At 46.5% G+C, this 15,787-nt stretch overlaps 1 protein-coding gene and 1 long non-coding RNA gene across 5 annotated transcripts in view; one reads left to right on the top strand and one right to left on the bottom strand.

The window, feature by feature from the left end:
- Positions 1 to 15,787, top strand: part of LOC134957922 (uncharacterized) — a 119,735-nt gene that overhangs the window by 27,320 nt on the left and 76,628 nt on the right. The gene's annotated exons all lie outside the window — the stretch shown is intronic.
- Positions 1 to 15,787, bottom strand: part of LOC134957196 (fibronectin type III domain-containing protein 7-like) — a 42,550-nt gene that overhangs the window by 9,062 nt on the left and 17,701 nt on the right. The window contains exons 5-6 of the mRNA XM_063938892.1: positions 14,464 to 14,727; positions 6,929 to 7,183 (exon numbers count right to left, since the gene is read on the bottom strand). Coding sequence (XP_063794962.1) covers positions 6,929 to 7,183; positions 14,464 to 14,727 — 519 coding nt within the window. The remainder of the gene's footprint in view (positions 1 to 6,928; positions 7,184 to 14,463; positions 14,728 to 15,787) is intronic.

Raw genomic sequence — 15,787 nt, 5'->3', positions numbered from 1 at the left:
CTATGCCGTGCGGAGAATGGTCGGCTCTCAGTAGCAGGGGTCTCTCGGGGCATGTGTCCTGGGCACCCCTCCTTTAATGGGAAATTCCTGATTATCAGAAAGAAGAAAGGAGGAAGTAGTGTCCCTGCAGGGGGCGGGGCTATCCAGCACGGAGCACAGCCCTGTAACTCTGTGTATGTGTCTGTATATGTATATGTCTCTGTGTAACTCTATATGTGTCTATAGCTCTGTATATGTGTCTGTAGCTTTATATGTGTCTGTAGCTCTATATGTGTCTGTGTAATTCTATGTATACTGTATGTCTGTAACTCTGTATATGTGTCTGTGTAACTATGTATATGTAACTCTGTATATGTGTCTGTGTAACTCTGTATATGTAGCTCTGTGTATGTGTTGGATCAGTATGATTCACCGCCACTTGGGATCCCGTCGTTCAAAATACCGACGCTGGGATCCCGATATCTCGAAACTGACAGGGGTGAGTAAGGGGTGTTCTCCCTTCTTCCCAATGCCCTATCCCTCCCTCCCCGCAACCTAACCCTAACCTCCTCCCTTGGTGCCTAACCCTAACCACCCCCCATGGCTGCCTAAACCTAGGGCCCTTCCCCCAGTAGCCTAACCCTAACCCTCCGAGGGCGGTGCCCAACCCTAACCTCCACTCCTCGCAGCCTAACCCAAACCCTCCCCCCACCCCCACCCACAGTGTGTAAAAGAGAGCTCTACCTGCTGTAATGTAAAAGGGGCTCTACCTGGTGTAATGTGTGTAAGTGACGCTACTGTGTGGCATCATTTAAATAATGGAGACTATTGTGCAGCCTAATATGAATCTGTATGATTTTTTGGCTACGCCCCTTCCACACAAGCCACGTCCCTATATTTTTGGCGCATGGAGGGGGGGGGGGGGGGGGGGCTGCTATTTTGTGTGCGGCCCTCGAATACTGACAGGAAAGTGTCAAGTGGCCCCTCAGCTGAAATAATTGCCCTCCCCTGTTCTAGACTGTGCATTTGCATTATACGTTATACATATGTTAACTTATACTGCACAGGACTATGGCATTTTCTCCACAGTGCAGTTATTAATCTGGTACATTATCATGCATGCACTAGCAGTGTTTACTGTATATATTTATCAAGGGGCCCAAACCATGCACTCTCTAATGCAGGCTTTCCCAACCACGGTCCTCAAGGCACACCAACAGTGCATGTTTTAGTGATATCCAGGCTTCAGCACAGATGACTTAATTAGTAGCTCAGTTATTTTGATTTAATCATCTGTGCTGCAGCCTGGATATCACTAAAACCTGCACTGTTGGTGTGCCTCGAGGACCGTGGTTGGGAAAGCCTGCTCTAATGGCTAGCTTAGCCTCTGTGGCAGCTGGTCAAACCCCCAGTGGAGGCTGGCCGCACCCCTACAACCACATTCCCCCGGTGGGCCCTTCATGCCCCAGTCTGATACTGGGTGTTTGTGTAATCCTTAACAGAGGTGGATTTAGACCTCATGGGGCCTTAAGCAAGATACCGATTTAGGGCCCCCTTCCCTAAAACAATCCCTAGCCCTATATTTTCATTCTTGATTTATTCCACTTACATTATTTGTTGTTTTTCTTCCTTATATTCTATTACAGTAAATTACTTCCCCCCTTCACTGATTGCACCATGTCCCCTCACCTCTAATTTCCATTATTACACCACTCAGTTACGGCATGAGAGATCAGTGCTCCCCTCACTGAATGTAGCAGGCAGGGCCGGCCTGAGCCTAATTTTTTTGGTATGCGAGTATATATTTTGGTGCCCCTTATTGGAATATATAGAGCCGCTTATACATGTCACACCACAGAAGAGCCGATTATACACGTCACCCCCCAGTAAAGTCGCTTATACACGTTACACCACAGAGGAGCCGCTTATATGCGTTACACCACAGAGGAGCCGCTTATACACGTTACACCACAGTAGAGCCGCTTATACACATTACGCCACAGTAGAGCCGCTTATACACATTACGCCACAGTAGAGCCGCTTATACACGTTACACCAAAGTAGAGCCGATTATACACGTTACAACAAAGTAGAGCCGATTATACGCGTTACACCACAGAGGAGCCGCTTATATGCGTTACACCACAGAAGAGTCGCTTATACGCGTTACACCACAGAAGAGCCAATTATACACGTTACACTACAGATATTCCGCTTATACACGTTACACCACAGACGAGACGCTTATACACGCTACACCACAGAAGAGCCACTTATACACGTTACACCACAGAGGAGATGCTTATACATGTTACACCACAGAGGAGACACTTATACACGTTACACCACAGAAGAGACACTTATACACGTTACACCACAGTAGATCTGCTTATACACGTTACACCACAGAGGAGCCACTTATACAGGTTACACCACAGTAGATCTGCTTATACACATTACACCACAGAGGAGCCACTTATATATGCTACACCACAGAGGAGCCGCTTATGTATGTTACACCACCGAGGAGACGCTTATACACATTACACCACAGAGGAGATGCTTATACACGTTATACCACAGAGGAGACGCTTATACACGTTACGGCACAGAGGAGACGCTTATACATGTTACACCACAGAAGAAACCGGTTATACACATTACACCACAGAGGAGCCGCTTATACACGCTACACCACAGACAAGACACTTATACACGTTACACCACAGAAGAGCCGTTTATTACCGCTACAGCACAGAGGAGACACTTACATACGCTACATCACAGAGGAGACGCTTATACACGTTACACCACAGAAGTGCCGCTTATACACGTTACACCATAGAGGAGACAGTTATACACGTTACACCACAGAGGAGATGCTTATACACGTTACGCCACAGAGGAGCCGGTTATACACGTTACGCCACAGAGGAGACGCTTATACACGTTACACCACAGAGACGCTTATACACGCTACACCACAGAGGAGACACTTATACACGCTACACCACAGAGGAGCCGGTTATACACGCTACACCACAGAGGAGACACTTATACACGTTACACCACAGAAGTGCCGCTTATACATGTTACACCACAGAGGAGACACTTATACACGCTACACCACAGAGGAGACACTTATACACGTTACACCACAGAAGTGCTGCTTATACACGTTACATAGATTGCATAAAGGGCACACTGACACACACACATACATATAACAGCAACCAGGGGCACACTGACACATTGTACAGGGGAGCTGCACATACAGTACCTTCCATCTGTAGGGTCATAGCTCCTGCTCCCCCTCATTAGTAGACGCTGCACTGTCTCCCTCCCCCTGTTCCCTGGCATCAGGGGAGGGCTGTGGAAACAGAACAGTCACTTGGGAGGCGGATCATTGCAGGTCTCCTCTGTGCGTTTGTCAGAGGAGCCTGATTGTTACAGTCCATGGCGGGATGCGGGTGGTGAGCACCGCGGCTGGTGGTGATAGTGAGTGGCGGGCGGCAGGTGGGGAGCGGCAGGATGCAGGCGGCACACGGCGGAGAATGAGTGACTTCATAAGCACCGGAGTGCCCTCATAGGTCCAGCGCTCTACGCAGCCGCGTAGTCGGCATATGCGTAGGGCCGGGCCTGGTAGCAGGTCCCCATACCCCAGTATTACACCTTCACTCACTGACTATATTGTATATGAGTGACCCAGGATTACTGATTGTAGCAAACCCCACTGCCTAAAATACTCATTATTATCACCTCTCACTCATTGACTGCATTTTATATCAGCATTTTCTAATACCCATTGTTGCACCCCTCAGTCAGTGATTGTATTGATTTGATTGGAATTGAAGTAGGTGGATGTTATACAAAATTAAAAAAAATATTGCAGTCATGTACACTGGAAGAGGTCATGTTTGTCTCTGTGCACTTCCCAGCTCCTCTCTTTGCGCATCTGACATATACAAACGTGTGTCATGATGGACACATGCACAATACTGCATTACTGGAGCCGGCACCCAGCACTGCCTGGAGTATCCAGCTAGCCCAGCTCTTAGACAATTTCATCAGAGCCCGCAGTCCGCCGTAAATGCCTTTTATTCAGCCTTGTCAACGGGCCCCTTGGAACCAGCAAGGCCCCCTGGGACCTACAGGGCCCTAAGCAGCTGCTTTGGTTGCCTTGTGATAAATCCACCACTGCTCCTTAATACCTATCTCTGTGGTACCTGCAGATCTGACAATCAATTTCTAACTCAGTCTCTCTTACCTCAGGTGATGTGGAAAACAGATGGCACTGAACATGCAGATGTATTAGCAATGACATTTGTGTAACGACTGCTGTATAGCAGTGTGCTGTTACCAGTATTCTAATAAGTATTATACCACCAGTATTATACTACCTCTATGCTGATGATACACAACTCTACCTCTCCTCTCCTGATCTGTCCCCCTCTGTCCTCTCTCAGGTTTCCAGCTGCTTCTCTGCCATCTCCTCCTGGATGGCTGAGCACTCTCTGAAGCATGGACAAAACTGAACTCATTATCTTTCCTCCCGCCAGAGTAACACCCCCTACCAATATCTCTATCACTGTTGACAACACCATCATCTCCCCCGTTCCCCAACTCCGCTGCTCGGGGGTCACTCTTGACTCCTCCCTCTCCTTTGCACCCCACATCCAAGCTCTGGCACAATCCTGTCGGTTCCAGCTACGCAACATTGCTCGCATCAGGCCATTTCTCTCCCAGAGTGCAACTAAACTTATCATCCACTCACTGGGCATCTCACGGCTCGACAACTGCAACGTTCTCCTCACTGGCCTCACTTGCTCCCATCTTGCTCCCCTCCAATCTGTCCTCAACTCTGCAGCTAGGCTTATCTTCCTCTCCAGCCGCTCCACATCAGCCACTACCCTTCAAAAAAATCTGCACTGGCTCCCATTCCCCTACAGAATCCTCTTCAAACTCCTCACCATCACATACAAGGGCATCTCTGATTCCACTGCTCCCTACATCTCCAACCTCCTCTCCCTTCATACTCCCTCCTGTCCCCTATGGTCGGCCAATGACCGTCGCCTCTCCTCTACCCTGGTCACTGCTTCCCATGCTCGAGTTCAAGATTTTGCCCGTGCTGCACTTCTTCAGTGGAAGGCACTCCCCCGCTCCATTAGACTCTCCTGGACCTTGTAAAGCTTCAAACGGGCACTGAAAACCCACCTATTCTTCAAAGTGTACCCTTACAATGCATAACCTAGTCCTGAGGCTGCTCCTCCATCCCCCTGCCTCATGCCTTGACCATCTCTGCTTTGCTTACATCTTGCCATCAGGCTACCTCCCGCTTGCTTGGACCTCATGTCATCTGTCTGTCACCCCTTCCTACTAGATTGTTAGCTCCTCAGAGCAGGGCCCTCTTTCCTTTTGTTGTCAAAACACTCTTTTCGACACATTTCACTCACAGCCATCTCCTACTCAGCGACCATCTTTACCTGCTTTTTCTCCTACTGGTAAAGGCTCATATCTATCTATGGCCACCAGCTCCTAGTAGTGCGCTGATAACTCACTCGCTACTTACATCTAAGCTGTATTATGTTTTGAGAATTGTGGTGCTCTTTGTTACCTGTACTCTATTTTTGTTATTTATTTACTGTAATGTTTAGTTTTGTCTCCCTGTACTGTCCTTTGTACGGGGCTGCAAAACACTTGTGGCACCTTATAAATAAAATGTAATAATAATAATAATAATAATAATAATAATAGGTGGATGTCAGACCTATTCTCTTCACTAAACTGAAGTAGGTCTTTATTTTAATGTTCACACTCCAGCTCAGCTCACTTAAGACAGAAACCTTACAAAAAAAAACCCCTCTCCATCAATTTTAATATATATAATGGAATATATGGAAGGCTAATGTAATGGAAGGCTCATTTAACTGTTAACTAAGATTGCCTCTTTGTGTTGCCTACAAAGCAAATCTTTAAACAAAAATTGGAAATAATTGTGGATAGGCATAAATGGTTTTCTTGCAGAAAATAAATTAGCAAGTAATTTGTCTGGCGCTGTTCGTGAGCTGTTTTACTAAAAGCAGCCAATAAATACCGGAACAGTTAGTCCCCACAAGCAAATAGATACAGAAACAAAATTGGCGCTAGAGAGCTGAATATATTAAAAATATCACACAAATTTATTCAAATATTACATATGATTCTAATGTTTCAACATTAATTTAAAACATGATTCAACTGTATGGATAAGGGCCTGTCATAGCACTGCGTTCAATTTATATAATATAATAAAAAATATATAATAAAATTAAAAATTGCGCTGGAACTTGAGCATCAAGTTCATCTATTTTACATAGCCACAGTCCAGGAACTGAGTTGAGCAAGATGGAAATAATTACAAACTGGAATTTGAGATGAGGACCTTTGAACGGCTTGATTCAGGAGTCCAATTGGTCCGATTGAAAACTCAGGTCCGTTTTTGTTAATATCCAAGTCAGGTGAAAAAAAAAGCTGTGGGAAACAGCGAAACGCGTTGGTTGAGGAGCTGGACATTATAACCTACTCATCCAGAGAAAAAGCCTGGAAGTCTAATATAGGAACCATCTTCTGCGACTTGGATATTTACAAAAACGGACCTGAGTTTTCAATCGGACCAGTTGGACTCCTGAATCAAGCCGTTCAAAGGTCCTCATCTCCAATTCCAGTTGGTAATTATTTCCATCTCGTTCAACTCTGTTCCTGGACTGTGGCTATATAAAATGGATGAACTTGATGCTTAAGTTCCAGTGCAATTTTTTATTTTATTATGTATTTTTTAAAACATATAAATTGAACGCAGTGCCATGACAGGCCCTTATCCATACAATTGAATCATGTTTTAAATGAATGTTGCAACATTAGAATCATATGTAATATTTGAATAAATTTGTGTGATAAATGGTTTTCTTACCTGTTTGAAAGGTTTGTGTGTCACTGACACTACTGCTGCAGTATCTGCCGTTGGCTGTCACAGTCATATTGTACTGGTGGCCACACATGAGTTCTATTATAGAGCAGCTTGTATTTGCTGTGTCACATTCGTGTTTATCTCCACTCTCTCCTGTTATATCAGTGGTGTAATTTAGAGCTCCAGCCATTGCAGTCCAGGATACAACCACAAGCCCACTACAAGTTTGAGAGTCCAAGTTAATCGGAGAACAGGGCTCTGGAACCAGAGGAAAACAATTTTTTAGTCACTTTGAATCAAAGAAATCACAGGGCCAATTAGAGCAAAATATTTACATTACTTGGAAGGAATTGTATTTCAGGCTAGGGTCTCACAGGCACAATACACATTTTCCAATGAAGGTGGTAGATAGTATTTGAATGTTATGTTATAGTCTAGAGATCATATGGTGTTTTCATGCTTCCATTGCCATGGAGTTTGATCATTTTAGGCTGATCGATAAACACACTACTTTGCAGCTTGAAGATCCTTGGGTACTACAGTGAGAGAGCAGAAGCAGAACAGATATTTCCAGTCACTGTTATCAACATCTATTATATAGTGCTGATAAGCATTATCCTAGTAAATGCACAATAGGGAGCTGCAAGACACAGCCTCACTTCTACTCCAGCCAGTGCTATCAGTGCCTAGACGCACCAGCTCCACATTCCATGACCTTCCCGCCGACGATCTTCCTTTGCGGTCACCTAACTACAGCCCAATGTCGGAGGGAAGAAAAACTGTCCAAAGGTGCTTGTATTTGGGAGAACTGGCTTTCTCGCTAATGGAACCATGGGTGAACCAATGAATTTAAATGCAACTTACCTCGCTCAGTTAAGATGTTACACGACATTCTTCAAAAATAGGATTTTAATTACCTACCGGTAAATCCTTTTCTCGTAGTCCGTAGGGGATACTGGGAATCCATTTAGAACCATGGGGTATAGACGGGTCCAATAGGAGCCATGGGCACTATAGAAGTTTGATTAGGTGTGCTGGCTTCTCCCTCTATGCCCCTCCTACCAGACTCAGTGTAGGAAACTGTGCCCGAGGAGATGGACATACTTTGAGAGAAAACAACAATGTAAGCAACTGTGTGCACCCTCTTGGTGTATAATCAGGGAATAGTCTGTGTAAAAATATATGGAAATTTATATGTCACAAAATTCAGAAAACACTAGTTCCTTTTTACTGAGAACTACAGTGTTATAGTCCAAATTCAGTCCAATCTCAAATGGGCTCAATGTCCGTTCTTTGTCTCACTGATTCAAATTCTCTCCTTTCTCCTGGTGGAAGAACAACTCCATATAGACCCAAAAATTAGGAAGAGAAAAAAAGAGAATATATAGTGTAGTACAGTTTATTTGATAATTCCACAAAAAAAATTTTAAAAATGCAACACAATTGCACACAATGAATCCACCAATGACTAGGCAGGAAAGCGTACCGTATAAATGGGGGTGTCATATAATGTCCACCCAAACAAGCATAGTGGTATCCCACGGGTACCTCCCGATTTTTTTCAGGTGCCGTGTCCTTCTCTGGATCTGCAGTATCCAAAAGATATAGGTTCCGGTCTGCTACAATCTCCCCAATCAGCTCACCAAACGCATTTCTGCTCCCTGGGGAGCCTTTATCAAGGTGTATGAGAGAAGGATATAGAAAAAGGAAAGTGGTGAGATTTCAAACCATCACAACCATAACAAGAGGAAAGCCATGCTAACCAAAACTTGTAAGCAGTAACAGCAACAGCTGAACCAAACAACATTACTTAATCAAGTAACAGTGCAGGAATAACGAAGCACCGGGTGGGCGCCCAGTATCCCCTACAGACTACGCGAAAAGGATTTACCGGTAGGTAATTAAAATCCTATTTTCTCTTATGTCCTAGGGGATACTGGGAATCCATTTAGTACCAAAGCTCCCAAACCGGGTGGAAGAGTGCTGAGATTCCTGCAGAACTGATTGACTAAACTGAAGGTCCTCAGAAGCCAAGGAATCGCACTGATAAAACTTTGCAAACGTGTTCGAATCTGACCAAGTAGCTGCTCGGCAGAGCTGTAAAGCGGAGACACCCCGGGCATCTGCCCAAGTAGAACCCACTAACCTAGTAGAGTGGGCCTGTACAGATTTTGGAGCCGGGTAAGCCTGGCGTGGAATAAGCATGCTGTATAGTGAGCCTGATCCAGCGTGCAATTGACTGCTTAGAAGCAGGACACCCAATTTTATTGGGAGAACGAACAGCGAGTCCGATTTCCTGTGACGAGCTGTCCTCATTACATACACCTTCAAAGCCCTCACAACATCCAAAGACTTTAAAGTAGCAGAGGTGTCTGTAACAAGCAGAACCACAATAGGTTGGTTTATGTGAAACGCAGACACCACCTTAGGAAGAAATTGCTGACGAGTCCTGACTTCAGCTCTGTCCTCATGGAAAATTAGGTAGGGGCTCTTGTAAGACAACGCCCCCAACTCCGACACACATCTTGCAGAAGCCAAGGCCAACAATGTGACAGTCTTCCACGTAAGGTACTTTACGTCCACCTTCTATAACGGTTCAAACCAGTCTGACTGGAGGAACTGCAGCACCAAATTTAGATCCCAAGGTGCCATGGGAGACACAAAGGGAGGCTGGATGTGCAGAACACCTTTCAAGAACGTTTGGACCTCAGGAAGAGAAGCCAATTGTTTCTAAAAGAAAATCGATAAGGCCGATATCTGGACTTTTATGGTGCCTAGACGTAGGCCCACATCCACTCCCGACTGCAGAAATAGCAGGAAACGTCCCAGATGGAATTCTACCGCAGAATATTGTCTGCTCTCACACCAAGAGACATATTTTTTACAGATACGGTGGGAATGTTTAGACGTTACCCCCTTCCTGACTTGGATCATAGTTGGGATGACCTTATCAGGAATCCCTCTCCTGGCTAGAATCAGCTATTCAACTTCCATGCCATTAAACGTAGCCGCGGTAAATCTTGATAGACGAACGGGCCCTGTTGCAGAAGATCCTCGCAAAGAGGTAGAGGCCACGGATCTTCGAGCAGTAATGACCATTGCGTGTTTTTCCGCCCAGAGGAGAATTCTTGACACCTCTGACATCGCAGCACTGCTTTTCGTTCCGCCCTGTCGGTTTATGTACGTCACTGCCGTCACATTGTCCGACTGGACCTGAATGGCCTGATTCTGAATAAGAGGTGAGGTCTGCAGAAGGGCGTTGTATATAGCCCTGAGTTCCAGGATGTTTATTGGAAGGACGACTTCTGACCATCTTCCCTGAAACTGCACCCCCTGGGTGACTGCTCCCCAACCTCTGAAGCTTGCATCTGTGGTTAGCAGAATCCAATTCTGAATCCCGAACCTCCAACCCTCGACTAGGTGAGAAGTCTTTAGCCACCACAGAAGGGAGATCCTGGCATTTGGCGACAGACGGATCCTCTGGTGCATGTGAAGATGCGATCCGGACCATTTGTCCAACAGATCTAGCTGGAAGGGCCTCGCATGAAACCTTCCATACTGAAGTGCCTCATAAGAGGCCACCATTTTCCCCAGAAGTCGAATGCACAGATGCACCGATCCGGGTTGGCTTCAGGACAGCCTGAACCATCGACTGGATTACCATCACCTTTTCCAAGGGAAGGAACACTTTCTGAAACACTGTGTATCATTCCCAGGAAAGGAATCCTCTGTTTTGGTTCTAGGTGAGATTTTGTTAGGTTCAGAATCCATCCATGATCCAGGAATAGTCTGGTTGAGAAGCCAGTGCTGTCCAACAACCGCTCCCTGGACGGTGCCTTTATCAGAAGATTGTCCAGATATGGAATAATGTTCACTCCCTGTTTGCGGAGTAGAAACATCATCTCTGCCATCACTTTGGTGAACACCCTCGGTGCGGTGGAAAGACCAAATGGCAGGGCCTGGAACTGGTAGTGACAGTCCTGCAGTGCAATCCGTAGATAAGCCTGATGAGGCGGCCAGATCGGAATGTGAAGGTACGCATCCTTGATATCCAGAGACACTAGGAATTCCCCCTCCTCCAGACCTCAGATCACCGCTCTCAGAAACTCCATCTTGAATTTGAACACTCATAAGTACGGGTTCAATGACTTGAGGTTCAGAATCGGTCTTACCGAACCGTCCGGTCTCGGTACTACAAACAAGCTGGAATAGTACCCCTTGTTTTGCAGATGAGGTGGAACTGGAACAATGACCTGGGTCTGTATCAGGTTTGAATGGTGTCCTGTAAAGTTATACTAGCCTGATTTGAAGAATCTGTGAGGTGGGAGCTCCTGGAACTCCAGTCTCTAGCCCTGGGAAATAAAATCTATGACCCAGGGATCCTGATACGATCTTGTTCAGTTGTGACTGAATAATTTTAGCTGGGCTCCCACCTGCCAGTCTTCGAAGCATCGCGGTCCACCATCATGCTGAAGGTTTTATTCCTGTGAACCGGCAGTTGCTGGTTTGCGTGGTTTATCTCTAGCACCTCTGGTGGCAGTAGAAGAACCTCTGGGTTTGCCCCTAAACTTGGCAGTCAAAAAGGACTGTAAAATGGGTCCTGAGTAGGCCTTCCTAGCTGGGGAAGCTGCAGAAGGAAGGTATGTGGACTTACCCGCAGTAGCTTTGGAGATCCATTTGTCTAGTTCATCTCCAAATAAGGCCTTGTCTGTGAAAGGTAGGCCTTCCACGCCTTTCCTGGAGTCCGCATTTGTAGTCTACTGGCATAGCCATAGACCCCTGCATGCAGACACTGCCATACCTGTAGTATGTGCATTAAGCAAGCCTATTTCTTTTATGGCTTCCACCATATAGTTTGCAGAGTCCTGTATTTGTTGCAGGAGCAAAACAATCTCCCCTTGAGGTAAGGTATCTAACCCCTGAGTTAGGTTACCCGACCATTTTGAAATGGCTTGCGTAATCCACCCACATGCTATAGTGGGTCTCTGGACCACCCCCGCAGCTGTATACAAATATTTGAGCGTAGTCTCAATTTTGCGATCAGCCGCAACTTTTAGGGAGGCTGTACCCGGGACAGGCAATATAATTTTCCGTGAGAGCCCGGAAACCGATGCATCCACTGTCAGTGGACTCTCCCCTTTTTTTTTTCTATTCTCAGGAGGAAAAGGAAAAGATGACAACAACTGTTTAGAGATTTGAAATTACTTATCTAGATTAACCCATGGTTCTTCAAACAGGGTATTTAGTTCCTTTGACACAGGAAAAGTGGTTGAGGTCTTCTTCTTTATATTAAAATAAGATTCCTCACTCTCCTCTTTCACCTTATCAGTGATATTCAGAACTTCTCTGATAGCTTCTATGAGAGCCTCTATTACCTGTGACAGAGTACCCCCCACCCCCAACACCTCTGGATCCACCTCACCCATTTCTGACCCCTCATCATCAGAGTCAGACTGCACGATATGTGCGGAAAAATGGCAGGAGACTGAGACGCTGGTTTGGAGTCCTTTTTCATAAACTCAGTCACAGACTGTCTTAAGTATTGCGTCTCTTTCTCATTCCGAGATAACTTAGTAGAAATGGAGGAAATCATTCCCCTAATGGAGTTCAGCCATGCTGGTTCAGCCCCACTAGCCTGGGAAGGGATACTACACTGAGTGAGTACACACTAGTGAACCCCCTGGAGAAGAGGAATACTGTGCTTTACATGAAACACACTCTTTGCCTGACATACTGTAACAGTGACAGCACACACACACACACACACACACACACACACACACACACACACACACACACACACACACACACACACACACACACACTGGAAAAGGTTAAATGCACAATTAACCCACAAAGAGCCCTTCCAGGGAGACACAGAGAGATCATGGAACCAGCACACGGCACCCTAATTGCTAATGCCAAGCTTAGCCGGGTCGCAGACTAAGTACCTAGATTGGGGACATAGTACACTAATAATCGCTCTCCCCCTGCTATGAACCCCTGGAACTGCTGAGGTAATCTAGAGTCTCTCAGGAGGAGCTGCGTGTCCCTGTCAGTCAGCGTCTGTGTCAGCTGCAATAGGGAAAATGGAACCTGTGAGCTGCTGGATCCGTTTATAGTGAAGCCCCGCCCCTTCAATGGCATGCAGTCTTTCCGCTCTTCTTTATACTGGCTGTATGTGTCTATATGCATAAAATGGAGACAGACTCCTTTTATGGCTTTGATGCCAGTCTGGGTACTGTGTCTGCTGTGTAGAATCTGGGCCGTACACAGTCTGGAGACGCAGTCCGCCCCATTTAGAAGCCGTGCGTCTACGTACGCTCATGCCGCCATAATGGCTGGTGACCTGCTAACCGGGATGCCGGCTTAGTACTCAGGACTTTTCATTCTTCTGGCTCTGTTACAGGTGGCGGTGTGCCGCGGGAATGTACGCTCGCTGTGGTGGCGCTTGCAAATAGTTCCCTCAGGAGATAGTGTCCTGTCAGCAAGGAATGGGACCATTAACCCTGAGACAGGTTGGGCCGTTTCCCCCCTAAATCCCACGAAGCAGGCAGGGTGGTGCCATCCAGTCCTGCCTGAAAATAACAAACTTAGAAAATAAATGCAGAAAACTCTTCAGGAGCTTCCAGAGACGTGACCGGCTCCTCTGGGCACATTTTCTAAACTTCTATAGTGCCTATGGCTCCTAGTGGACCCGTCTATACCCTATGATACTAAATGGATTCCCAGTATCCCCTAGGACGTAAGAGAAAAATTTATTAGCATTTGGAACCAATATAGGTCTATCAAAACCCAAGAGATGTTGAATGTGTACATGGAATATTGGGGGTCATTCCGAGTTGATCGTAGCTGTGCTAATTTAGCACATTTACGATCATCTTCCCTGACATGCGGGGGACGCCCAGCACAGGGCTATCCCGCCCCACATGTCAGTGCTGCCCCCCCCCCGCGCAGAAGTGCAAAGGCATCGCACAGCGGCGATGCCTTTGCACTTCAAGAGTAGCTCCCAACCAGCGCAGCTTTAGCGTTCTGGCCGGGAGCTACTCATCACTCCTCGGCCCGCAGCAGCTGCATGTGACATCATGCAGCCGCTGCAGCCCGCCCCCTGTTTGGTCCGGCCACAAATGCGTTGGCCGGACCGCACCTACGAAATGGAGACCAAACGCTTCCGTCCCCCCCCAGTGACCGCCAGTGCGCCAGCGCATGCACAATTCTGACCCGATCGCACCGCTGCAATAAACTGCAGCGTGCGATCGGGTCAGAATGTCCCCCATTGTGTAATGATTTGTTTTGTATGTGAACTAAAAAAATGTTTCAGTTGTAATTTCTGGTTTAGCACATATAGAATTACACCATTGTTGAATAAATGTTAATTTTCTGGACACCACAGATTTTTCATTTTACGGACCCAGGTTAGCTGATATGAAACTTTTTTATATGGTTAGCTTTCTAGCGTGAAACATATGTAAGACAATTCATGACTGTGAAGACATCAATCAACATTATTTAACATAACTTATCATTTTTGATGGTACCTGGATCTACATAGAATTCATTGGAGAGAGTCTGGCAGTTGATGCCTACAGCTGTGACTGTTGCTTTGTACGCTTCTCCACACTTAGTGCCCTCAATCACACAAGCTCCAGTCATAGAGCGGCACATCAGCTGCGTCCCATCATTACTTTCCATTGCAGCCACATACATATTTATTCCAAATCCAGGGCTTTCAGTCCATGATATCTCAGTGCTGTCATTAATGCAGAAAGGTTTGGTAGACACATCTGTTGGCTTGCAAGGAACTAGAAGTGAACCAGAAACAGAAACATATAGTAACTATAAATGAAATTAACCTAAATTATACCCCTTTCACACTGCCAATGCCGGATCCCACCCGGGAATTGGAAACGGGTCCTTCCCGGGTGGGATCCGGCATTGGGGGTCATTCCGAGCTGATCGCTCGCTGCCAATTTTCACAGCGCAGCGATCAGGTAAAAAAATGTCAAAACTGCGCATGCGTATGCACCGCAATGCACACGCGCGTCGTACGGGTACAAACAGCATCACTGCTGTGCAATGCTTCTAGTGACGATTACATTCGCACAGCCGATCGCAAGGAGATTGACAGGAAGAGGGCGTTTATGGGTAACTGACCGTTTTCTGGGAGTGGTGACCAGGCGTTTACAGGGCGGGTATCTGATGTCAATTCTGGGACCTCCGTCGCTAGGATCATCGCACAGGATAAGTAACTTCAGGACTGGTCTTGTTTTGCAGAAAAGGTTTTTGTACCGCTCGGCTGCACATGCGATCGCACACTTGCAAAATGAAAATACACTCCCCCGTAGGCGGCTGTGCGTTTGCACGGCTGCAAAAAGTAGCTAGCGAGTGATCAACTTGGAATGAGGGCCATTGGACGCTATCGCTGGCTTCCCTAACCCGGCAATATGGCGGGTTGCCATGGCAGCGCTGGGAAATTAGCACTTCTCCGCGCTGCCTCTCCCAGTTGTAGTGAACGGGTCCCGGGTCGCATCGACCCGGGAGCCTGTTTACGCTGCCACTAACCCGATATTCAACCCGGGAATAACACTGCTTTATTGCCGGGTTGAATTGCCAGGTCAGGCGACCCGGGATTTCAGCTATGGCGCTTTCACACCACATGCAATATGCCGGGTCAATACCGGGTTATTTGTGCAATGTGAAAGGGGTATAAACAGTGGTACAAGTAGAAATATTTTCTTAGTGGTACTGACTGCCAAAAATGGGCGTGGTCATGTGTTGAGGGGGCATGACCACATGCTGCTAGGGGGAGTGGCTACATGACACTAGCGGCGTGGCCACACGACAGGCCCTTTTTTTTTTTTA

This window comes from Pseudophryne corroboree, chromosome 9 (genome assembly GCF_028390025.1).
Source record: "Pseudophryne corroboree isolate aPseCor3 chromosome 9, aPseCor3.hap2, whole genome shotgun sequence".
Lineage (NCBI taxonomy): Eukaryota > Metazoa > Chordata > Amphibia > Anura > Myobatrachidae > Pseudophryne > Pseudophryne corroboree.
The sequence above is the reverse complement of the archived record's forward strand: the minus strand, read 5'-3'. Positions and strand labels throughout refer to the sequence as shown.